Source organism: Phalangium opilio, unplaced genomic scaffold (genome assembly GCF_054372755.1).
Source record: "Phalangium opilio isolate 3A_F unplaced genomic scaffold, DU_Popi_V2 ptg000011l_1, whole genome shotgun sequence".
NCBI lineage: Eukaryota > Metazoa > Arthropoda > Arachnida > Opiliones > Phalangiidae > Phalangium > Phalangium opilio.
Genome location: NW_028324147.1, coordinates 2,633,684 through 2,659,599, shown reverse-complemented (window position 1 = coordinate 2,659,599; position 25,916 = coordinate 2,633,684). Strand labels below are relative to the sequence as shown.

Below are 25,916 nucleotides of genomic sequence, written 5' to 3'. Positions count from 1 at the left end.
TCTCAAGAGATAAGCAAACAGCGCTAACACTTGGGCAAACCGATAATTATGCCAAACCAAAAAAAAAAAAACCTTACCGCGAATCCTTAATTAAACAAATGAATAAATGAATTTCCACGAAATTAAAGAAAAACCAAGTATTTATTGTGAGACACAAAAGAAAAGAGACACCATATTTCAACCATTTTATTTTTCATTTTAATTATAAGTCATGTATCGTGGGGTAGCGCTGAACTTGGCGTAAGATTTAATGACTTTATTAATCGCTTCTAAGAAATCCTTCTCAGTCGCGACTTTTCTCCTAGCCCGAATGGCAAACATGCCAGCTTCGGTACAAACACTACGAATTTCAGCACCTAAAAACAAACACGATATTCTTAGAAAGATTCTATGTGTTTTTTGAGGGGTTTTCGAAGCCATAGCCAAAGATGAAACGATATGATTAGTCCTATTATTGCCATAAGATGTTTCTTATTTATTTTAAAATTCCCTGACATCGTTTAATTTTCCCTGACCCTTTTAAAAAGTCTGTGGGGGGTAAAACTGAGTCTGACCCTTGACCACCTTGTTTTCTCAAGACGGGAAAATAGACCTTTTAGACCTGAAAAATGGGGGTAGGCAACCCTCAGTAGCGGGGGGGCATAAAGGGGGGGGGGGTTTGATACATTCTATCATGAGAGTGCGCAGAGACTTAAGGCAAAAAGGCTACAGCGCAGGCGCCAAAAGCTAGAGAGCTTTCAGTTGGAGGAGGAGCTGAGCCTCGTGACATAATTTTCGCTGCCATTGGTGGGCTTATGCAGGAATGAAGCTGAGACCACCCTCCCAATATGGCTACCAGAATAGCGGTAAGACTTGGGATGGTGTGACGTACAGTATACTATCCCATCTGAAATCTCTCTATAGAGGGGAGGCAAAGTTTGACCCCCCCTCTCCTATTTCCCTCTTATAGTTACATGATAAAAATGATCTATTACCGCCCCATCCCCTGAAAAGGGACTTTAACCTGACTTCTATAACAATTTTAAAATTCCCTGAAACTAATCAAATTACCAGTTACTTCTTCACAAGTTCTAAAAGGTTAAAATCTATCAAATCGAATAACGGTAAAAGAAAAACGAAAAACACGGAACTCTTTTCCCCCTTAATTTTATTTGGCAAAATTTCAAATTATATACGTCTAGTATCTTTGAAAGAAATCAAGGCCGAGGAAGAGAGGAGAGGAGAGGAGACTATATAATACAAAGGTTGAAACGTAGTAATAAGAGAAGAAAGAAAAAAATTCGTCTAGATAGGCACCAAATAAATTATGATAAAATCCTTGACAATGACATCAGTCTTTGTCTGATAGTTAATATGAGTGACGTAGTAAGGAGGTTGGTTTAAACCAACCGAATCAATCTATCTTTAATGACGTCATAGGGCGACTAAGGCGCTTAGAACTAATTTCAATTTATGCAAAAAAAAATTATAGAGGGATGCATTTCCGTGGCTATGATTCAAAAGGTCATTTAATTTATTGTAATTATTATGGAGTGATTTAAGTAAGCCTTTAAAATAGATTCTTTACAAATGGGAGGGAGGAGGGAGGGGGAAGGCTGCTATTGAATGAATTACAACAGGAACAAACTTAGATAAATTATTCTATTTTAAATGGAATTTAAGTCGCTACAGCTTGGAGGCAAAAAAGCTAAAATGTAAATATTAAACCAGTTAGGGTCATTTAACTCCTTCTTCCAAATTCCAAACTAATATTGTATCCTATTTCTTTGAAATAGACCATTCCATTAATTACTCGCATAGAAAACCAACACAAAAGGAGGAAGGGAAGCTACCCTTTTAGGTTATTTCTAAGGCGCCCCCAAGAGGCTAGCCGACTTGCACTCCCCCTAGCGGCGCTTCTTGGATGGCGCCAGGGAAATAACCCCAAGAAGGTGACCCTGTGGTCTGGGCTTTGCTTTCTCTTATGGTATTAATGGAATAATCTATTGTTTTTTTCCTTTGCAATGCACAGCGAGCGAAGTTTAGTTAGGGTTAAGCAAGGCTTGGTTTAAGGCGTAAGTGGGGGGGGGGACGGAACGGAACAACTTTATTACGCATTTTATTTTAAGCCTTGGCCCACATGAAAGTAGTACTAATTTTTAAAGGTTAAAAATGTAGGGGTGGGGGATTAACAATATCGGCGTTGTGCCAGTTTTTATAAGATCTTTGGCGCCAAAAGGAAATAAAAAATATAAAAAAGAATAGAAACATCGCAATGCAATCAGTTTCGGATATGTAAGATTGATATTATTGGATGTTTGGTAATAAGCAGACGACAGACGCTCTCTTGTCTTAATTTGACTATCGGGCTAATAAAAGCGGCGTTGATGTCTGAACTATAAATACCCATAAATTCCTAAGTATATAAACTTTATCTCTTCTTAAAAAAAAACCCGAAAACCATAAAAAAAACCCCAGAAAACCATAAAAAAACCCCAGAAAACCATAAAAAAAACCCCAGAAAACCATAAAAAAAACCCCCAGAAAACCATAAAAAAAACCCCCAGAAAACCATAAAAAAAACCCCCAGAAAACCATAAAAAAAACCCGAAAACCATAAAAAAAACCCGAAAACCATAAAAAAAACCCGAAAACCATAAAAAAAAACCGAAAACCATAAAAAAACCCGAAAACCATAAAAAAGTATGTCATATTTAAAATAACATACGTTTAAGTTCTTATAAATTCAACGACATTACAGACAGCAGTCTTTCACGTGACAAAGGGTCTACAACAACCTTGTTCCACGCGACAACTTGTTTATCTTTATCCAAGAGAGCAAATTACATAAAAATATTCCGGATTTAGCCCTAGTGGCATTTTTTTTCAAGGAGATAATTGCTAATTGTTAATTTTTGATAACAACAGCAAAAATAAGCTCAATATCAATATTTGTTAAAAAATAAAAATAACTTTTTATCTCCATAGGGGCCTCTCTCTCTATTGCACCAACTATTTTGGGATTGCTATTGTTTACAAGCATGTCAGCCTAAACCTATTTATAGTAGACAATTTTCCTATCAAATTTTGGCAAGTCACGTTTGCATTTTATGTTTTATGCTTTTTAAACGCAGCAAAGTTATGCATAGACACGCGCCTTCGCGAACCCACCACAAAATTATCATTTAAATTAAAGAAAAAAAGAAAAGTGGAATAAAACAAGACTTAATATAATAAACTTACCGGTACTGTTGGGGCAAAGTCTGGCTAATAGTTCAAAACGAATGTCTCTTTCTACACTCATTGATCTGGCGTGAATTTTGAAAATATGCGTTCTTCCCTAAATTAGATGAGAAATGAAATTTAATACATTTATTTAGATTCATTGCTAATTAACTGATAAAAATTAATTAAATTCAGTGTAATAGGTATTAAAATAAATCTGTCTAGGTAAAAGTTACAATTACAATCCAGGGGAACTTTAATTATTAACATAATTATTAATTAGGCCTTTAGTAAAGAACTTAATTACAAAAAGTTAATTAATTAATTTAAGTTTTTCTAGTGTTTTTTTTTTTTTTTACAAATTAATATTGGGAAATTTCTCAAAATTAGATTAAGTTAAACCTATTACTTAGAATTAGATTTAAACTAAATTAAACCTATTACTATAAAATAATTAGTTGGCTTTATTACTAATTATATTTTAAAATAAAAAAACAGTTCAATTAAAAATTTAAAAGCTGATAATTAAGCCTCCCAATTAATCATATTAATTTAAATAAAAATTAATATTAATATTATCTAAATTAAAACCTAAAATAATTAAAATTAACAAACTTAGTCACTTAAAAGTTAATTTAATTTAACACATATTAAACTGCTTAAAATTTGTCCTAATATTAATTAACATTATCTAAATTAAAATCTGAAGTAATTAAATTTGTCCTTATATATAAATAAATAATTCAGAACCCAATTAACCATATAATAAAAACAAAAAAAATAAATTATATAAATACCTCCAAATCAGGTAATCCAAATTCCACTTTCCTATCCAATCTTCCAGGTCTCATGAGAGCAGGATCTAAAATATCGGGTCTATTGGTGGCCATCAAAACCTTAATATTTCCACGCGGATCAAATCCATCCAATTGATTAATCAATTCCAACATGGTTCTCTGAACCTCATTATCTCCTCCAGCTCCATCATCAAATCTGGCTCCTCCAATTGCGTCAATTTCATCAAAGAAAATCAAACAAGCTTTCTTATTTCTTGCCATTTCAAACAGTTCACGGACCATTCTAGCTCCCTAAACAAACAAACAAACAAACAATATTATTTAATTATGGAATAAAAGTATTAAAAGAAGAGACTAAAAACCCCAAGTAATTAAACTCACTTCTCCGACATATTTCTGAACCAATTCAGACCCAATAACTCTGATAAAACAAGCATCAGTTCTATTAGCCACCGCTCTGGCGCATAAAGTTTTACCAGTACCGGGTGGACCAAAAAGAAGTACACCTTTAGGTGGTTCAATACCCAAATTAACAAACTTTTCAGGCTAGAATTAAATTAATTACAAACAAACATTTTAATTAAACTGAAAGAAATAACTTCAAAAAAAAATAAAAAATTATTTACATGTAACAAAGGAGTTTCAACAACTTCTCTCAGTTTCTCAATTTGTTCCTTACAACCCCCGATATCACTGTAAGTCACATCAGGTTTTTCCTCAACCTGCATCATAGTGACTGTCGGATCAATTTTGGGGGGTAGTGGCAAATGAATTTGGTATTTGTTACGATCAACTCCAACCCTCATTCCTTCTTCAATATCAGTGGGAGCCACAGAATCGGCCAAATCAACGACAAACTTTGCAAATTGTTTCACGTTAATAATGTATTTTGGGTCTTCGGATTCGGCATTGATAATTTTAGTGCATCTTGCAACTTGTAATGGTTGTTCATTTTGGAGGGTTTGTTTATCAGCTGCTAAATCCCATAAAGCGGGAGGAGCTAATCCAGTATCGGATTCTTTAATCCCAGTTAATTCATTAACTTTTTTCAAGATATTTTGTACATCATCCTCAACTTGTTTGATGGATTTACTATATTGGCCTACACCCTAAATATACAACTTAAATTTAAAACTAAGCCTTATTTACTAAAATTAAATTACGTACATAAGTTTTTAATAGCGCAATATCCCCCTCATCCAATGCTAGAATTAGTAATTAAACATTTTAATTATTTTTGACAGATTTGCTTTCGTCTCTAAGCTCTAATGAAAATGACAAAGCAAAATATTGCTAAGCCTCGGTTGATATTTATACTTACGTTTGATATCGTCTTCTTTTTCGTCCTTATCCTCGGGTTTTACTTTACGCGCATCTTCTCCCAAATAATCCGGCATATTTTACGTTTAATTTAATTAGAATTAACCCGAAATAATTACGATTTAATCCGTTTTTTGACTTAAAAATTAACGATAGTAAGTAAACACTGCTTTTCGCGAATTCACCGATTGACACCGATCGCGCATGTGACGTAAAACGCGATCTGTGATTGGATGATAATTTTGCATAGGCCTATACAAGAACCAATAGGCGTTGGCTCTTTAAAAAAACACATGTCCGAGTCCTAACACGTGGGGACTTGAAAGTTACTTTTTAGTCATTTTAAAATTAATTTCAAAGCTTAAAAAATAATCTCGGATCATAATTATCAAATAGGTACGTTAGAATAACGTCCAATCAACACTGTCGCGCTATATTTAAACTTAAATAGTTATAGTTTCATTCAACAACTTAATTTTTAAGTTGTAAAGATAATTTGCTAAGCCTTTGCCATAGGAATAACACGTGTTTGTAATAAACTCTTCCAAATAATCGAAATTAAAGTTATTTTAAACCAAAATAATGGGAAGAAAAGCTGGATTTAGTGAGAAACAAAAGAAAGGGCCCGGACGTAAAGCCAAAAAACAAGGAGATCCCAAACTACCCAAGTTTTTAAAAGGTAAAAACCTAACTATATTCATAATTAGTGTCTTTAAACTTAAACCAATTAAATTATCATTTAAATAGCTGAAAAAGAACCAGGGAAACGCGTAAAAAAGAGACTAGAGAAAGCTGCTGCAGGAGGCAAAAATAAAAAGCCAGTTACAGAAAAAGTTCAAATAAAACAAGAGAAAAAGAAACAACCTTTTAGTTTGTTAAAACCCCCTCCTTCTGACTCCTCTGACAACTCGGAAGATGAAAGTTCAAATGAACTTACCCAAGAGTTCACGGATGATAATAAAGACTGGTTAACACCCAAAAAGGATAAAGAACCCAAGAAACAGTTATTTGATTCAGATAGTGAGGCTGAAGATGACGAAGAATCAATTGGGGATGAAGAGGAATCAAAAGGAATCAGTCTAAATGAAGTAAACAACAATCTTAAATTAATATTTAAAATTAATTATAATCTAATAACATTTAATGTAAATTAGATTGATTCTGATGAAGATGAAGTTATGGGTGATGATTTTGGAGAAGATAAAGAGGATTCTGATGTAAGTTATTTAATTAATTAATTAATTATTATCTTTAACTTTGATAATTAAAATTATTAAAAAAAACAATCTTGCAGCTTTTACCAATTGAAAAACAATCAGCCAAAATAGACAAAAAGAAAAAACAACTTAAAAAATTATCGGAAGCAGAATTACAAACAAATATTTTAGCATCAGAAACATTTGTTTTACCAAGTGGACAAGAAATTGAGAAAGAAGATATCCTTTTTCTTATTAAATTATTATAATTTATATTTAACTAATTAATGGTTTAATGGTTTAATTATTTCCTTAACTATTAATTTCACGTGCTGAAGCCCCTGATCTGACTATCATAAGTCAAAGAATTAAGGATGTAGCTTATGTTTTAGCTGATTTTAACAATCGGAAGGAAAAGGATAAATCAAGAGCAGAATATTTGTCAGTTTTGTCAGCTGATTTGGCAACTTATTACAGTTACAATGAATATCTAATGGAAAAATTAATGGAGGTGTTCCCCATTGCAGAGGTTTGTTATAATTATTAAGCTAATTAATTAGTTTAATTATAATCAATGGTTTTTTTGTTTCAGTTGATTGAATTTTTGGAAGCTAATGAAGTTCAAAGACCTTTAACTATCAGATCAAATAGTTTAAAAACACGTAGGAGAGATTTGGCCCAAGCTTTGATTAACAGAGGAGCTAATGTGGATCCAGTTGGAACTTGGTCTAAAGTTGGACTGGTTATTTATGACTCTCAAGTACCAATTGGGGCAACTCCAGAGTATTTAGCCGGACATTATATGCTCCAAGGAGCTGCCTCTTTGTTACCAGTAATGGCATTAGCCCCTCAAGAAAATGAAAAAGTTTTGGATATGTGTTCAGCTCCAGGTGGAAAATCAACTCATATTGGTATGAAAACTAAAACTTATCTTAAAATTTCTCTTATTAATATTAAATTAATTAAATAAACTAATTATAGCGGCTTTAATGAAAAATACTGGAGTTTTATTTGCAAATGATGCACATCCTGAAAGAGCTAAAGCTATAGTTGGAAATGTTCACCGTTTAGGGATTACTAATACAGTTATTTGTTCTCATGATGGAAGAAAATTTCCAAAGGTATTAAATTAATTTTAATTTTAATTATATTTAAATAATATATTAATTTAATTGTGTATGATTAATTTCAGGTTATGACAGGCTTTGATAGAGTTTTATTGGATGCCCCTTGTAGTGGAACCGGAGTGGTTTCAAAGGATCAAGCAGTTAAAATGAATAAAGTAATTTAATTTAATTTAATTTAAATTAAATTATTTTTATAAATTTAATATAATTAATTTTAATTTTCTACTTTAATATAATAGGATCCAAAAGATATTCAACGTTGCTCTCATATTCAAAAAGAGTTAATAAAAGCTGCTATTGATTGCTTAGATGCTAATTCCAAAACCGGAGGATATTTGGTCTATTCCACTTGTTCTATTTTGGTTTGTTATTATTTATTCAATTAAGCCTAATTTTATTTAACTAATATCTATTTAAAACAATAATAAGTTAACTAATTTTAATTAAATTCCACAGCCTGAAGAAAATGAATGGGTCATAGACTATGCTCTTAAAGTTCGTAATGTTAAACTAGTTCCAACTGGATTGGATTTTGGAAGAGAGGGATTAAGTCGTTTTAGAGAACACAGATTTCATCCTTCATTAAAACTAACACGTAGATTTTATCCACATACTCATAATATGGACGGATTTTTTGTAGCAAAACTTAAAAAGTTTTCAAATAAGATACCAACACATGGTAAGTTAATTAATAATTATAATTATAGTTCTTGCTAATTGTTTGTAATATTTATTTTTGTTTCAGGAGTTGAAGAGGAAGGAAGTAAAACGGACCAAGAGAAAGAGAAAGATAAAGAGACAATGGAAGAGAAGGAGGAGAAATCAAATGAAGAGGAATCAGATTCTGATGAAGATGCGGAGGAAGATGATAAGGAAGTTCAGAAGATGAAACAGCAGCAATTAAAAACGGGAAATAAACGTAAAAAGTCTTTTGTAAAGAATAATAATCAATCTCCACAAAAAAAGTTTAAAAAGAAATTCAATGTACAGAAGAATAAAAAGTTTAAAAAATAAAAATATATTATTTTTTGAATCATTAAATACCGCCTCGCCTCTTTATTATTTGGCAGATTCAATAAAGATATCGTTACATAATTATTTAGGCCTAAAAAACTTGAAAAAGTTAAAATTCTTACCTGTTTAGCCTTGGCCTTGTGTCAAAATACTACTGTCCAAGGCTTAACTAGTCCCAACATAAACAGCCACTTAAATCCTTTAAATTCGTAGGATAAATGCATCCTCTGTCACAAAATCGTTGATAAACATATTTAAAACTCGCAATTAATTCCGTAACTAATAACAATTAAATAATTACGTAATTAAAACATCTAAATCAAAAAGCCGGCAAACGCGGCATCCCCGCTCCGAATTCCAAAATCAACTGACAATTCTGAACAAAGAGAAGTTTGAGTTTGACGCATGCGCATAGAGCGTTGTTGCTCCATGGGATGCGCACGAAAACTTCCCGCCAATTTTAACAATCCTAAACTCACATGGGGATAGGGCGTGATATAAGCGTAACTTTTGGTTTCAAATAAATATATTTCAATGGATCATTTTCAATTCTTTACTTTCGGGAGAAAAGTATTACAAAAGCACATTCATTCTGCTATTCGAAGAACTTTTTTTTTTATCAAACTACAAACTTCTTTCAATACATATATGTAAACAAAAAAAAAATAAACATTAGGAGGAAAAGTATACACATTAACGTTATATAATGTACAAGTATCTTACAACGTATTTTTTTTGTTGGTTTTGTTTCATTTACAATGTTTGTTTATTCCTTTTTGGGGAAAACAAAATACAGTTTCCCTTAATTTAAATTTAATGAACGCTTGTTTGTTATTTTTATTTTCATTCAATCTCGAACCCGTCCCTTCTAAATAAATTAACCTCAAATCTATAATTAGCTCTAAACGTCATCTCAAATATGAGTTGTTAATCGGTAAAAAAAAAAAAAAATGTTGGTTGTTGGTTTTTTGAGGTTTTTTTTTTAAAAACTTTTCACGTCACACGGTAACAGCACTTTCTCGTAAACACGAATTATGAGCGATTTTTTAAGTTTTGTTATCAATTAAAAAAAAATTAATATATATCAATTAATTTGATATTATTTGTTGTTTGTTTACTAATTATGATAATTATATTAATTGGACAGTTGTTTTTTGTCAAATGTATGTTATTTATATTGTTGTTTATTTTCCCCCACTGGACAGAATTAGTGATGGTTATTTAATTATCTACAGTTAACTTTTTAATTACTTTTTTATATATAAAACTTAAACATTTTTCTTAATTAATTAATTAATTAAAGAAGAATTTATAATTAGTTTTTTCTTTCTTTACTCGTTAAAACTACACACTATATAGCTTGCATATTTTTCTTGATTCGTTTCTTAAATACCACCTGGTTTTTTTTTAAATGATTTTTTTTTACTAAAAAACGTGAAAAATTCGCATATATTTTTAATATTAATAGAAATTAATTAATTTAATTTTTTACCACCGAAATTTTCACGAGTTTAGAGTAAAATTTAATTTGTTTTTAACATTATTTTTGAAGCACCAAAATTGTTGTTTATCTTTTTTTTTTTTGTAAACTCCCAAAAATTTTGACAAAAAACATTTAAAATTAAGTAATTAATTTAATTTCAAATATAAACTAGAATATTAAAGGGGAGGCTAGGAACATTACTTTGTCGATGTCAATAAAAACACGATTTTATTTTTATTTCATAATTTCATTTTTTTTTTGTCAAAATATTTTCACCTCCCCCCAGTAATTAAGAAAATTAATTAATTGTTTTTCTTCGTTAATTTATACACACCTTAAATTTTTTCTTCATTTTTTTTTTGAAAGGGCTAATCACAGATGTATTTTATTCAATTATTGCATGGGAATTTTGCTTTGCCCTGCCATTTTAAATTTGTAATTAATTTATCTTCTCGTTAATTAAAAAATAAACCGGAAAATATGTCTCTTTTTTTTGTTTAATTAATTTTTGTTTGTTTTTCGTCACCTCATATTATAGGCTAAGCCTAAATCCTTAATAAAGCGCCCATTACCTTGTTTGTTTTAACGTTTTTGAAATTTTATATTTATTTATATAAAATGAAGTTAAAATCCAATAAATACCAAACTAATAAACACCCAACTTATCATGGCACTATTAAAGCTGCAATTATTAATTACCAAAGGCAAATAGAGATAAGAGAAAGTGAGAGATAGTAAGAAGAGTTAACGAAATAATTATCCCTCCCCCCCAGTATACTATGGGAGGGGGGCTAACCGAACTTCATCTAATAGACCGTCCCAATCTTGGTATCTTCTCTACCATGAGTGGAAGGTTGTTACCAAGTCCCTACAGGGAGCGGCCAGAGAGGTGTGGCTTAAAATAGCTCCTCCCCTTTCCACCCAAATGGCGGCAAACTTCATAGAGTGAAAGTCTAGTGAGGGAAGGCTCCTGATTGGCTAAGTGAGGGTCTGACGCTTAGTAGGGGAGATTTTCACCCCTTTACCCACTCCCTATAGTCTCCTACATCGAACTTTCTCGTGACGTCACACCCTCCTATCTCTTACCTCAGTAACCTCGGTTTTGGCAACTATATTTGGAAGTCGTCAGCTCAGACTATACAATTTAGATTACACCAATATTAATGTCACATCACCCTAGCTCCTCCCCTCTCAGTACCACGTCTCTATTTCCCACTTTCATTTATCTCTATTTGTCTCTGCTATTTCGGGTTAAGATGAGTTCAAATCTATGGCGCGAGTGCATTCTAGGCTTTTAACAAATAAACACTAACAATGAATGACGGAATTGACTAAATAAACTATTTCCTTTGTTTATCAGGAACGCTATGCGTGGATTATTAGTTACAGAGGACAAAGTCTGTAATTAAAGAATGTGACAATAAAACAAAACTTACATGGTTGTATTGTAAACTCGTTTCCAAGTTGTTTGGAATGCTTAAGCCTTGGTCTTCAAAATACAAAAGTTGTTAAGTTAACCGCGTTTAAGTTAATGTAGCCTAATTGGTTTTAAGTGTTGTTTTTTTTTTTAAACAAAACTTAACTCACGAAGTTAAGCTTTAATTTGACTGCTAAGCCTAAAAAACGTACGTTTCCGCTTACATATGTTTACATGAGTTACACGAGTTAAGCCTAATTCAATTAATAATGATATGATTGGAATATTTTCTCTTTTTTTTTAAACTTTCACTCTCGAATATAATTAAATTTCTCTCTCTTTTTTTGTTTAAATAACTTTATCTTAATTAAAAAATAAATCAAAAAGGTTTTTTCCTCCGAAGAATTAAAACGTCCAGCTCACTTTTCTACAAAATAGCCGATTCGAGTTCACTATATTAATTTTCTTTTGTCATAACCTTATGATATGTGCTATTTACAATTATATAAGGTTCAAGCGAAAGAAAGCGTTTGGTTGACATTTAAATTAATTTTAAATTTTTAGTTTTTTTTTTGTTTTTTTTTTAGAAATCGCGATTAATAAGCGCGAATGTTTGTTTGTTTACTTACTTTTTTTCAAATTTCATTTATTTATGATAAACACTTCCTTCTTCTTTTGGTCGTTGCACACTTCTCACAATCTCGGGGCTATAATCATCTTCCGTTTCAAAACGTAATATTTGAACGGTTGTTTATTTGTTTGTTTATGTAAAAAATAGTGTAAATTGCGATTTATCTGTTCAATGTTTGTTTGTTTTTTTTTTTTTAATCGCGAGTATATTTTGGGATCCATCGATGATATTATACCACCGATATTAATTTTAGTTCATTGTTTTTTTTTTTTTTTAAATAATGAAACACGTAAAAAAAAAAATTAAATAAAAAAGGTTAAAAAAAAAAACGTAAAGAAAAACTAAAAAGAAACACTTTTCGCGAAAATTTAAAATTCCTTCAATTCGGTAGTATTATTTATATTTTTAAATATACGACATAATTTTTATCTAAGCGAATTTGACTGTTTTCTTCCGTTGAACGCGTCTTTTTTTTACTTTTTACCGTTCGAGTGGCCCGTAAAAGTATTAGCCTGATGCAAACGGCTGGCCGGCCGGCTGGCTGGTTTTCGCGTAACGCGCTTTTCGTATTTTTTTTTTTTTCAAGAGTTCAGCGGCCATAATTTATATTAGTAATAAATAATTGTGTAGAATTGACCGGTTTGGAACCCAAAAACAATTCTTGTTGTTTTGTTGTTTTCGTATTTATAAGAGAAATTAAACGTGGAATACGCGCGAATATTAAGTAAAGGGATTCATATTCTTTTTTTTTTCTCGGGGAGGACTAAACTAGAAACCCTTCGGACATATTGGCCGTAATTTGGGCTCTCATTGTCTGTACGCTATTCATGATTTTCTTTTGATGTCCTACTAACGTGATACCGAGCGCGGTTAGGTCTTTGAGCGTTAGCCTAGACGCGGCTTCGGTACTATTGACGCCCGCTTGTTGGAAGTTTTCCAAATAACGGCCCATTTTGATACTAACCAACCATTCCTCCACAGTCTTAAACTGCGTTAGATCTGGGGCGCTAGGGTCTAAGGGGTGTTGATGCCTGCAAAGTTGGAAAAGTTGCGTCTACAACCCCCAAAAAATAAATGTATCTAGGCCTATTTCGAAACTGACCTGTGTTGGGCGATTTTCCTCAAACTCTCTGGACACCTCATTAATTTGTCCAGAGTTTTGACAATACTAGAGAAGGAAGGTCTGTGAGATCGCTCTTTTTGCCAACAGTCCAACATAAGTTGGTGAAGAGCTTCTGGGCAGTCCTACAAATACATAAGTATTCCCTAATGAATTTGTGCCCCGCGCAGCGAATAATTTTCCTTCAATTTTTAATCCCGAAAAAAGATCGTAGTGACATCTAAGTCCGACTTATTTAACTATTGTACTTCGGCGCGCAATACAGACAATATGTATAACAATTACTTACCATGGGTGCGGGCAGCCTATAGCCTTTATCTATGCTCTTTATAACGTCCTGATTGGACCACGTCCAATAGGGTCTCTCCCCATAGGACATGACCTCCCAGCAGACGATACCGAAGCTCCAAACATCGCTGGCGGAAGTGAACTTCCGGAAAGCGATGGCTTCGGGTGCCGTCCATCGAACTGGAATTTTTCCTCCCTGAAACAATAAATGGGGCATCTTCTTTTCAATTTCGTTAGAGGTGGAAACAAAACCAACACACGCGGAGTTCAAAGGTTAATGAAAATAAAGACTGTTCAACGTACTCTCGTCGTGTAAGCTCCTTCGGTGGCGCTTTCGATCTCCCTGGACAGACCAAAATCGGCTATTTTGCATATTAAATTGGCATTGACTAAGACATTACGGGCGGCTAGGTCCTGCCATGATAAAATAAAACATTCTACTTTGTTAACTTCAGAAATTAACAGAAAGTACTGATAATAAATATATAGTGAAGTAATTACCCTGTGAACGTAGTTCATCTCTGATAAGTACTGCATTCCAGCGGCTATACCCCTTAACATTCCAACTAATTGAATGACTTGAAATTTGCCATCATTTGCCTACAAGATAATTAAATTACGAGATCCTAAATTAATTGGCTGTTCAAAGCTGGAAAACTATTGTTCCGTCCCCTTGCGGCTAGGCGATCCCACCATTCTTCCCCCAAGTGTGACCATTATGGCAAAGCAAAACTATAATGTGGCCGAGGCCATCTTGTTTTTCTTCCAAAGCCGACCTTCCCAACCCCTGATCATTGCACACGGAAATGTTCATGTAAAAAACTTCAGACTTACCCTTAAAAAGGTATCCAGGGATCCATTCTCCATGTATTCCGTTATAATCATGACGGGATTACTTTTAGTGACCACTCCTTGTAGATATATCACGTTAGGGTGATCAAATTGACCCATAATACTCGCTTCCGTCAAGAAATCCATACGAGCTTTGTCCGAAGAACCGGGTTTCAATGTTTTAATGGCTACCGTAATTTCCGGTCGCCCTGGAATCTTTAATTTGCCTCGACAAACATCGCCGAATTCACCTAAAAATACAGGTAGCATGGAAAACTATAATAGCGACCATAACCCTATAACATTCTCCAGAAGTTCGGGTCTACAATAAGGCCCTTAGAATCTATAGAAAGTGTGCACTGAAGGGACTAGAGAAATTTTATACGGTTTCGCAGAAACTAAATAAATAACCGAACACGCCACGTACGCTTTGTTTTCGTTTACAACAATATATTCACGAAATTGTGGTAGGCTTAAAAGTAAAAATATAGTAAATTTAAATTACCTCCTCCAATAATGGCTTCGATGGTTATATGAGAGGCTTCTATCTCTTTGGTGAATTCCCTAACGGCTTGATTGGGGTCTTCGTACGTGTGGGGATCCACGTAAGTTCTGGGACCGGCGCAAGTCGTAAATAGCGGAGTCGTAACTGCGCGAAAACGAATAAAACCAAACAAATTTCCCGAAATTATTACTTTGCGTATAATATTTAGAACTTATATAGGAGCAAATTTTATGTTTAAATTTATATTACTATTTAAAAATTAGTCCCCGGTATAAATATTCAAATTTTATCCATATGCTAGCAGAGAGCGAGATGGTTAAAATTTTAGAGCTTTTGAGTGTGCCAAACTTGTTAAATCTTTGCGGAATTTTCATCCAGAACTTTTACGAAAGTTTATGGTAATGAACTATTTGATTGAAAATATATTTATTTCATAGAGTACAGTTGGAAACTGCACGCGAATTACTTTTCTTCAATTTAGGCTTAAGTTTAAGCCTTGGTAGGCAAATTTCAAAAACTTAAGCCTTGGCTAAACTGAAGAAAACGTAACTTCTGAAGATATTTTTATATCAAATTCAGTGAATATCCGCAAAGTTTAGACATAATCGAAGCAAGGTATACTACTAATAGAATCTAGTACGCAAAAGGTTAAAGTTCAATTAGACTAAGAGCAACTTACGGTGAGCTGTGGGTACTATAGGAGGATGTTCCAAAGCCGGTACTACTGAACGTGTTTTAGTAGGGATTAGATAGAGATGTGCAATTTTTTTAGGAACACACAATTAAGCGGAGGAAATAGAACGAGAAAAAAACACCAAAAACCATTTTTGATTAGAATACCACCCGGCGTACATGTATTAGAAAAAGCGTTAGAAGAAAAAACTTTCAGCAATTTCTTCGTATAAATAAACTTAACGATTAGCCTTCTCGCTTTCGTTAAGCCTAACCGTAGTTACACCAGTGTCATTAACTTAATGAAAACGCGTTATCTAAGCATCGTTCGCGTATAACAGTCGTTCCGTTTTAAGCCTTGGCTCGAGAATGAAAGAGCGCGCGCGAATCTCTCTCTCTTAGGACGAGCGCAAAGGCTTAGGAAATCCTTATCGCCTTAATTGAAATTCTGGGCCTTTTTCCCGCCTTTTCTGTCCTTATAATATTATATCGTTGTGCACTTATATTAAGCTGCGTGAAATTTTCGGTCATTTTTGTACAAGATAATTGCGTTAAAACTAATCGTCGAAAAATAAACGCTGAATCATCTTGTATTTATATATATACTTTAAGCCTAATTTCAGACAACGTTGTAATGGTAATACCATAAGTGTTAATCATAATTAAGCAAGAAACAAAACTTTCCACACTCGAGAGGTTTAATTTTCCCCAAATTAAACTTTTTTCGTTATTCTCAGGACAAATTCGAGGCGTTTTATACAAATTAAAACAATTTATGTCTAAGCCTAACTTGTAATAAAAGTTCATCTTCTTTTTGACATGTCACACACACAAAAAATATAAAAAATAATTCTAGCAATTTCCTAGGAAGTAAAAACAGGCATAACCATAAGCCTAAAAATTAATCCCATTCCCATATGCTTTATTATGTACGTTCATTATTAAATACGCGCCCCCTGGTGATAAGAAAAAGACGAGAACACCAGAGGAAGAGGACGTTCCGGATTGATGTTGATAGATAAAACAAAAAAAACTAAAACCAAGGGAAAAAATTACCCCTAATAAAAAGAAAAACTTCCAGGAGAATAACGTAAAAATTGTTAAGCCTTGGCATTAATTTTGTACTGGGCCCCCGGAAATGTTGGCTTAATGTGATCATTAACAATGAAAGAACGTCCCTTGCCCCCTTTTTCTTTAACACTTTACCAGACTTTTACTCTTAAGAGTGAAGGTGTTGGTGGTGGCGGTGGTAACCTTTTCAAAATGAGTCTACAACGAAACCTAGGCTTAGCTATAGCTATCCTGTATATTAAAGGCTTACTTAACTGCACCAAATTCTTAAGTTTAATCAGTTACGATGGGACTTATAGATTTGGGAGCAGCTTTTTGACGTCAACATGGCCCAAGCTTTCTCCCAAATTCAGTATAAAACACGCCCACATCGAAAAGTAAGTGTGATCCCTTTCTACATAATCATTTCCGGTGTCGCCTCTATAATTTCTAGCCATGAAAAAAGCCTTAACTAAGCATGCGTCCCCATTTTCCAACAAGGCTGCTGTATTCAAGTATCCTCTTAAATCCATACCATCATTCCCAACTAGCCACAGATAGTAATGGCATCTTACTGCCTACATTACTTGAAAGATAACATGTACTGCCACTACTCTCTAAGCACAGAACATGGCGTTAAGTAAGGGTTACCCAGAAAAAAAAAACTTGTGAGAAAAATTCCCAAAGGTATGAAAAGGCCTATTTCATTATTTAAAAGAAGAGGGTGGCCATAACGAAAAAAAAAGAAAAAAAATTATTTCTTAAGGCATACTAGAGGTAGGGCGGTCGCCCCTCCGACGAAAATAACACCTTTCAGACGTCTTTTAATCTTCATAAAGAACTAAGAAGAATTTACGATGGGTAATAAAGGGTGCAAGAACATCAGGGCTATTACCCTGCGCAAAAAAAAACCCACGTCACTTGTCACCGTACCCAAAGGCGTACGGAACCCATCTTAATCTTCACACCCTACCCTCAGGTGACATTTACCAAATGGTACCCAGCGTCCTACACTACTTTTTTGGCTATTAAAATTTTCTACTAGAAGAGTCCAGCTAGGCCTTTGCATTTATCTTAAGTTAGGGTTAATGTATATACCGTTATTTGCTTAGGTTACGTAAGACGGAACACACATGCGAAGCTGCTTAGCATATTATTACGGTGTTTTATGAATATAATAATGAATATAATATAAAAAGGGACTCTTACATTTCTTACCTTCCCCGTTACGATATTCTAAAGTATCGCAATCACTCGGCTGTTTCTTATTGCAATCATCAGAGCTTCTGGGAAAAAGTGGGAAAGTGTTAAACATTTTGTTTTTGTAACGCGTTATTATCGCGAGAGACAACAAAACTTCTTGTCAAATTTAAACTTTGCTAACCGTCTAGGGCGCTACAAGTTTTTCGTTCAGTTTCTTAAACTATCTATTGAGGTGCCTAAGAACATAAGGGAAGATAATGCAAGCTGACGAAAAAAGGTAGACTGTCATATCCTTTTCATCTTTCATGGCATTGTGCCCTATGTTCTTAGGCCTATCCTACTTCATTCTTCAAAGGTGTTTAAAGACGGACATTACCTTCTGATGTAGAGGACAATCATGACCACAATTACAACAACCAGAACGACGACAGCGACGGTGGCACCAGCTATGATACGAACTTGAACTTGATCTTCGTCACCTACATACGCTAACGCGAAATTTGACATTCAATAATTTGTTTCCGCGGAAGTAATTGTATACACCCCGTAAATACCAGCAGCAAAAAATCATATCACTTCTCACCTGTACTTCCCACTAACTGTCCGGTCATACGGAACATGGGTTTACTGTATTCGCCCCATCCGTGAGTTGTTTTGGCTCGAATTTGGAAACCGTATTCAGTGTCTTGTTTCAAATTGTTCAGGACTATTTGTTCTTTGTCCGTCTTGACCGTCGAGGCGTTCTCGTAGTTCTTTTGAAAGTAACGGACTTCGTAGAGTTCGGTAACCGAAAATGGATCAACTGGTGGTGTCCAGGACAATGCGATTTCGGTGCTCTTGACGTAGAGGATACGAATATTACTGACCACAGATGGTACTGTTAAATAAAAAAAACAGAATTTATTAATTAGAGCTTAGAAGTATAATTTTTCGCGACTCTAGCGTGGTGAGATAAGGTGAATACATTAATTTCAAGTACTTCCTTCAAACATTGGTTTCAAACTAATTTAGAGTGACCTTGATATACCACAAAAATACATGATTTACGTCCCCTCCCCTCACTTTAAAAGTGAGATTTGAAATTAAATTTAGAATGACCTTGATTTATTTTTCGCGACTCGAGCGTGGTGAGATAAGGTGAATACATTAATTTCAAGTACTTCCTTTAAATATTGCTTTGAAACTAATTTAGAGTGACCTTGACATACCACAAAAATACATATGATTTACGTCCCCTCCCCTCACCTAGCTTTAAAAAGTGAGATTTGAAATTAAACTTAGAATGACCTTGAATCACTAGATTCCCAACCTTAAATTAATTTTATTTCCTTACTCAAGCATACCATGGAATCTTTTCTATATCTATAATTAAATTAACTAGTACTTAATTAAAGGAACTTCAAATATACATTCTTAAGAATGTCCATCCCATATTTCCCGCATGTAGATTTTTCCAATTTCCTTGGGGTGGAATTATCAAAATAACAATTTCCTCGTAGACTATCGACCTTTATCCGGAAGCCAGTCAGTCAGGAATCAGTGTATTGCTCGGGCACACATACACACACAACCATCCGAAAGTGGCAAAGGGCTTTACACTCTCTTAAGAATTAAAGATAAGGCGATATATTCTATCCAAGACTTCACTCGCTCCGAGAGAGAAAGAAAGAGAGAGAGCGCAGTTCTTTTTGATTTAATAAAAAGAAAACTTATATCTAGATATATCGTCAATATAAATCCCGCAAGAGAGAAACGGAAAAACGCACAGAGAGAGAAATGAAAAATACAAGAAACAAGGTGAACACGCCTGCTCAATACCCTTTGCGAAATTTTGCGTGAAAGATAAGTCTCTTTTCGTTAGTATCTAAGCGTATTAGTTATTCAATTTTAAAGGTAAACACCATTCCATTAATTAGTTGAAGAGAAACCAACACACAGGTTATTTCCTTGACCCCAAGTGGCGACGCCAGAGGGAGCTCGTTTTTACAACACAAGGGAGGAGGTACTGACTACTGACTCTAGCGAGTGAAATAACCCCTGTGGTGTTTGCATATCTTCTGGAATTAATGGACTGGTCAATAGGCATAGATAGTTTTAATTAGATAAAATTATTCCATTTTCTCAGCTTTAATTTAATTAGTTCAGTGTTGTCAGGCTCCCTATAAATTATCCAAATAACTCAAGTAGTACTTGTAACTAGTTCAAACTGAACCGTTACTAAATAAATTATAATAGAAAAAATGTAATCCCAGCCAACACGCAAGTTGGGTTCAAAGCAACACTCCTAAGATAATCTAATTTCTACAAACGGTTTTAAAAACACAAAATAGTTTTTCAAGGATCCTAGGATCAAAATAAAGAGAGAGAAAGAAAAAATAAAACTAGGTTCAATCTTTTCTCCATTTTGGTGCATGGACAGTTTATGGTTGTAGCGTTGTTAATGCCGTGAAGAGGAGTCAATAGAGTGAAATAAAGGGTAGCCTATAATGCTTAACTTAAGCTGAGGAACGAAATAAGATTTCGATAAAGAAATAAAATAAAAAAGAAAAGCAAGAAATATATAAAGAGAGAGAGACGGAAGAGTATAGTCTGTTCCGCTTCAACGATTCTTAAAAATCGATTCTTCTTTTAACCCAACCAACCAATCACATGTAAATAATAAATCCATAAGTTCCCACTTCGAGTTGCTATCAGAGCTTGCTCTATTGCAAGTTTGACAATACTTGATGTAAGGATTTAGCCAAGGATTAAGGCTGTTATAACTTGACCTTCCAGAACTTCGAAATTATTGTTTCCCTAAACAAAGTTAAGAGTATTTTATTTCCGATCCTAACCAACAGAGAGCGCTATTTTCCTAAATGATAATAATGAAGCTCTTCTAGATGGCAGTGATGGGCGTACTAATAAATTAAAAATAGTAATATGGACTTTGCAGAACTACGTCATGCGCTAAAAAACACACAAGGAGGAGGGACTTAAATAGCTTTCATTCTGTAACATAATGGCGCTAGGGGGTGGAGCTAAACCCGAATTGCCAAATCCCTATTAATCTCTTATTACAACCTCTAATATTTCTCCTTGCCACTCACAAGAAATAAAGAACTCTAAGTACGTACCATCACCGCTAGAGGGCGATAAGAACTGCACCCAGGGAAGGGCGTTTCAAAGCACGAGAGGCAACCGAGAACCCTACCTAAGTAACTAACATCATTTCAGGTTACTTATGATATACAACCAAACTGAGGAGCTGGTCCAGCTAAAGCTAAAACTGCGCGAACCGTTTCCTTTTACTAGAATCCAAATATACAGTAGAAACAAGACAGGAAAGAGACAAAGCTTTGGAAGAGGGAAGACGAGGGGGCGAAGGCCCAACTACCTATATGTCCAACGCCCCATTCCACCTATTCTTTTGGGAAATATACTATTGATAAGTGTATATACATAACAAAAACAAGGTTTGAATCAAAACTACCGTAACCTTTACTTTCTTAAAAAAAGGGAGGGGGATTTGATTTGGAAAAAAAAAAAAAATCAAAATGATTCATGCTTGAATTAATATGCCGAGTCTCTCTACAAAGATAGCACCACCACCTGAGAGTTCAATGCATCTAGGAAGAGAAGGGTTGCTTATTTGTTATTATTGAAAGAAATGGAATTTTTAAATATATCTAAAGGAATTCTGGGTAAGAAAAAATGTCCATGCTAGACAGTCACGATCTTTATTTTCTTCTACCTAGGAAACCTTACCTAAGCCTAAATTAAACATTCCAGTCGAATTAGGCTTAGAGCTAGACGAGCTTCTAGGAAACCGTTGCTAAGCCTAAATTGAAACATTTTGTTTCAAATTAGGCTTAATATTGAAAAAGATTTAAAATCCTGGTTGTTAAAGCAAGGGTTAAAGGTCGAATTTTGATCGCGAGCTGACGTACTAAGCCTAAATTTGAAAAATTCCAATTAGGCATAATAATCTAACAGATGTAAAAGATCCTTCTATCCTTTACTAAGCCTAAATTAAATATTTTCAAAATACGCCTAACAATTTAAAACAAAGCTTGAACATTCCAATTTTTGAAGAAGACAGAACAACCTAATCTAATCATTACTTTACTACAACTACGAATTATCAACCACCACATCATAATTCAAATTGATAATATATTTAGTCGCAATATTAAAAAAGAATAAAAAAAATATAAATGTTCATTCTGAATTCTTTTTGACACTGATGACGTTTTAAATGGGGTGGAGGGTTGAACCAATTTTCCTTTCAGTCTGAAATTTGCACGTTTAATTAAACGTAATCATATACCCAAGCGTTACACGCGTTATTCAAATAATAATAAAAAGAAATATATATATATATTTAAATGGAGCGAGAAACAGTTCCGAGATTTTTCTATTCCGCACGACAGCAAGAAGGAGAAGAAGAACCGCGCTTCGTTGAACTAATCGATTTTTAATACGAAGGGAAAAAGGACTCGGCTCTCCCTCCCTTTCTCCCAAATCGTTAATATTTGGTTACACTATCTCTTTCTCTATCTCTTTTTGAAGGGGTAATGAAACGTCTTCAGTAAATAGGATACCCCGTTATGAGTTTTTACGTCGTCTGCTTTTAGAACATTTTAAAACTTAAAGTCTTAAACATCACTCGCAAAGGCTTAGGCTTATAGTAACCTAGCTAAGTTAAATACCTCGTTATGTGTTTTTACGTCGTCTGCTTTTAGAACATTTTAAAACTTAAGCATCACTCCTCACTCGCAAAGGCTTAGGCTTATAGTAACCTAGCGACGTTAAATACCGCGTTATGAGATTTTACGTCGTCTGCTTTTAGAACATTTTAAAACTTAAACATCACTCGCAAAGGCTTAGGCTTATTGTAACATCGCGTCGTTAAATATAAATGGTTCGAAACTTACCAGAAGCTTCGGTCGTAACTGTGACCTCAACGTACTGTCCACTGGCCATTTCGGATAATCCATTCTCGGCGTACACTTGAAAGACGTAAGTGGTAACAGGGTGCAATCCGGAAATGGTCACTTTAGTGTCATTGAAACCCTGTTGAGACGGTAAGTAGTTGACTCCGGGTCCGCATGTATCGCAAACTAAACGATAAGTAGTGTCCGTTCGTCCACCCAAAAACGATGGAATTTGCCACGTCAAAACCACAGTAGATTGATCGAAAAAATTCACCGTCAAGTTTTGCGGTGCCGACGGAGGTTCTAAACAGACAAAAGAATAAACCAATTGTTTTAATTTAATATCACGTGTTTTAAAGTTTACAATTTAGAGCCTGTCTCTTCCACTAATTAAATCATTAAATCCATCACTTAATTAACTTCAATTAAAATTCAAATCATTCTATTTTAAGTCAATAAATTTCTGAAACATCTGCAAAACAACCTAGTTTAAAAATATTTGCATAAATTTATATTTATATTTATAAAGTCTGCCTTCCAAACTTTTAAGTCATCATTAACGAAACTTATTCAAGAAAAAAAAACAATAGCTTTTGAAGTACTAAAGATAAAAGAAATATGCCGCCACTATAAAGATCCTTTCAAAAAAGAAACCAATTGTTTTCTTTTCGCTATAGCAACGGAAAAAGTAATGAAAAACAATATTGTCTTAATGAAAACAAAACCTTCACTGGAATTTAGGCTTAGCTCTTTCTTGTAAAAGCATGCATTGTTAGTGTTACTTTCTTTTCTATAGGAAATTGCATCGTGTGTCACTCCGCCCTAACATCAACTCTACTAGTAATTAAAGAGTACTTGAATGGCATGGCGTGATCAAAAAATATTAAAAAAAAATAACTTTCATTAACACGCTAAGCTTTATGGGTAATTTTTTTCTTTTCAATTTAAGATTATACTAGAGATAAAGGCGATGGCTTTTGTTTGTTTATGAAACTACCCCCTAAAAACAAATGGCCCAATTTATAGGGAATTAACATAAATTATTCATAAATCTCTTTTGAATTTTGTAGACCTGATCTTTAGAGGCGGACGGGATTCTTTGATCTTATTACTATGAATTGATATATGCGAGGATTAATAGAGATACGTATTGGTGTTTACTCTTATCCAAGTTACCGATAGCTAGCTAGTACACACACCTGTTTCCAACACGTTTAACAGAACTTAGTTGCGTTACAACTATCAGTGAATAGATAATTCCGATAATATCTTGCAGATAAACCAACACACAGGGGTGAGAGGTCGCCATGTTAGGTTATTTCCCAGGCGCCAACCAAGAGGCACCGCCAGACGGAGCTAGAGTTCAGTACACATGCACGAAATGAGGCTAGCTAGCCAACTAGCGCTGACCTCTAGCGGCGCTTCTTGGATGGCGCCAGGAAAATAACCCAAGCCCCTGTTGGCTTTGTTTCTCTGCTAGTAATTAACAGAATATCATCTATGATAATGAGACTTACGAGTGCATGGCATTGACTTTGGGTCTTTAGGGGCCCGATAGTACCCATCATCACACTGACACTCGCTGGCACCTTCGTAGATGGCCGTACTATGTTCGGGACATGACGCGCATGTCTCATCTCCCACCACCGACTTGTAGAAACCAGCGGCACAACCTGCACAAACAAGAGAAAATAGAAATTAGAATAGATCAGAACACATAACCAATTACCATAAGAAGTTAAAACTAATCACCATAAAAAACAAAACACACCTAGGGGGGTCAAGAGGTTAAATTAAAACGCGCCTTTCACCAAAAACCCCTCAACACCAGAGGTCACAAGGTCAATACGCACCAAAAGTATTCCACTCCAGTTATAAACCAATTACAGGTTAAGGTAAGTAGATTAGGCCTATTTTTAAAGGAGGGTTTTTAGGCTAACCAAGGCTTAAGAAGAAGACGGAGGTTTTTTTTCTCCCAAGCCATGAAAAGGGGGACTGGGATTTTTCATCTAGTAAAGTGGAAGAGATTTCTACTTCCCAGTTCTCTTCCGTTATCGAACGGTAATATCTCGTATGGGAAATAAAGAATACTCTGGGATGGGAACTTCCACCCACCATAGAGACCATAAGAGACACACACACACACCTTTATCCCATCCGGAGAAATCAATACCAACAAACTACACGACTTCAAACTTAAAACCTTTCTTCGTATTGAACCTTTATTATGAAACGAACTTTTACTTGTTTCAATATGAGATTTTACTGGGTACCAAAGGCAGGAGGAATGGTTTTTCCAATGTAATTTAAAATTAATATTATCCACCTTTGAGTTTGGTAGCTTTTCTAAGCTGAATTGGGGTGGATATGGGGTTTCTTCCTCGTTTTTTTTTTTTTTGGTAGGGGGTTAACTTGGGTGTGGCCATCTGCAGTCTGTTGCAATGTTATATTCACTGACTGCGAAACATCCCCTCTAATTTAACCTGATAAGAAATTACGTGAACCCAGCCATATTACATATAAAACACTATTTTATTTATAATATACTATATTTTTAAGGAAAATTATAGGCATTTAGACCTATTTTCAAACGCAAAACATATGTGATGTACTGTGTACTATACCTAAGAGGTTAGGCAAAATTTTTTTAAAAATATTTTACACCAACCAGCTGTTGGCGCAAGAGAGAGAGAGAAAAAACACGCGCTCTAATTTTCTCTGTATTGTTTTCCCGCTCAAAATAAAAAAAAAATAGAAAACAGCTAGTCCACCCCTCCTTATCTTTTCCGACGCGTCAGGATGTTTTCATATGAACCATGACGATCTGAAAAATATTTTAGCGCGGGAAAACGCACGCTCTCTACTCCCGCCTTCTTCGTTTCGTTTTTGGCGCAATTTGAGCTCGCGCTTCTTAATGATTATCACGTGCGAGCGGTTTTCCCGCGCGCGAGAGATAGGAAAGGGATAGGATAGCATGATTGTACACACACGGTGGCGACGACTTGGAAATTTCCCGTCATCCTCTTCTCTCTCTTTCTCTCTTATCTAAAAGCGGAACAATTTGGAATGATGTTTTTAAGTCAGGGGGTACACAGACACACGATGTCTGTTGACGATAATCGTTTTGCAGAAACGTCAAATG

General features: G+C 34.4%; 3 protein-coding genes across 20 annotated transcripts in view; 1 reads left to right on the top strand and 2 right to left on the bottom strand.

Moving 5' to 3' along the window:
- Positions 1-122: 122 nt before the first annotated feature.
- On the bottom strand, positions 123-5,533 carry Rpt1 (26S proteasome regulatory subunit Rpt1). The gene is made up of 7 exons (XM_089857929.1): positions 5,323-5,533; positions 5,169-5,206; positions 4,628-5,110; positions 4,383-4,547; positions 4,002-4,292; positions 3,223-3,319; positions 123-356 (listed from the first exon to the last, which is right to left on the bottom strand). Exons 1-7 carry the CDS (start codon positions 5,396-5,398, stop codon positions 199-201), a joined length of 1,308 nt encoding a protein of 435 aa, XP_089714055.1. The 5' UTR covers positions 5,399-5,533; the 3' UTR covers positions 123-198.
- A 77-nt stretch (positions 5,534-5,610) lies between these two features.
- Positions 5,611-8,685, top strand: LOC149709828 (28S rRNA (cytosine-C(5))-methyltransferase). The gene is made up of 11 exons (XM_089857915.1): positions 5,611-6,000; positions 6,069-6,409; positions 6,476-6,538; positions 6,616-6,757; positions 6,847-7,046; positions 7,110-7,428; positions 7,499-7,638; positions 7,710-7,799; positions 7,884-8,006; positions 8,101-8,323; positions 8,390-8,685. Exons 1-11 carry the CDS (start codon positions 5,904-5,906, stop codon positions 8,656-8,658), a joined length of 2,007 nt encoding a protein of 668 aa, XP_089714041.1. The 5' UTR covers positions 5,611-5,903; the 3' UTR covers positions 8,659-8,685.
- Positions 8,686-9,197: 512 nt separating this feature from the next.
- The window catches only part of Eph (Eph receptor tyrosine kinase), a 316,120-nt gene continuing 299,401 nt past the window's right edge, over positions 9,198-25,916 (bottom strand). For 2 of the 18 annotated variants that reach the window (XM_089857914.1, XM_089857896.1), the window contains 13 exons: positions 24,292-24,447; positions 22,775-23,077; positions 18,442-18,735; positions 18,235-18,346; positions 17,865-17,941; positions 15,613-15,657; positions 14,934-15,077; positions 14,432-14,679; positions 14,099-14,197; positions 13,901-14,011; positions 13,599-13,814; positions 13,292-13,434; positions 9,198-13,220 (listed from right to left, as the gene is read on the bottom strand). In XM_089857914.1, coding sequence (XP_089714040.1) covers positions 12,953-13,220; positions 13,292-13,434; positions 13,599-13,814; positions 13,901-14,011; positions 14,099-14,197; positions 14,432-14,679; positions 14,934-15,077; positions 15,613-15,657; positions 17,865-17,941; positions 18,235-18,346; positions 18,442-18,735; positions 22,775-23,077; positions 24,292-24,447 — 2,216 coding nt within the window. In that variant the 3' untranslated portion in view covers positions 9,198-12,952. The remainder of the gene's footprint in view (positions 13,221-13,291; positions 13,435-13,598; positions 13,815-13,900; positions 14,012-14,098; positions 14,198-14,431; positions 14,680-14,933; positions 15,078-15,612; positions 15,658-17,864; positions 17,942-18,234; positions 18,347-18,441; positions 18,736-22,774; positions 23,078-24,291; positions 24,448-25,916) is intronic. The other 16 variants (XM_089857898.1, XM_089857901.1, XM_089857904.1 and 13 more) reach the window with 16 other exon arrangements.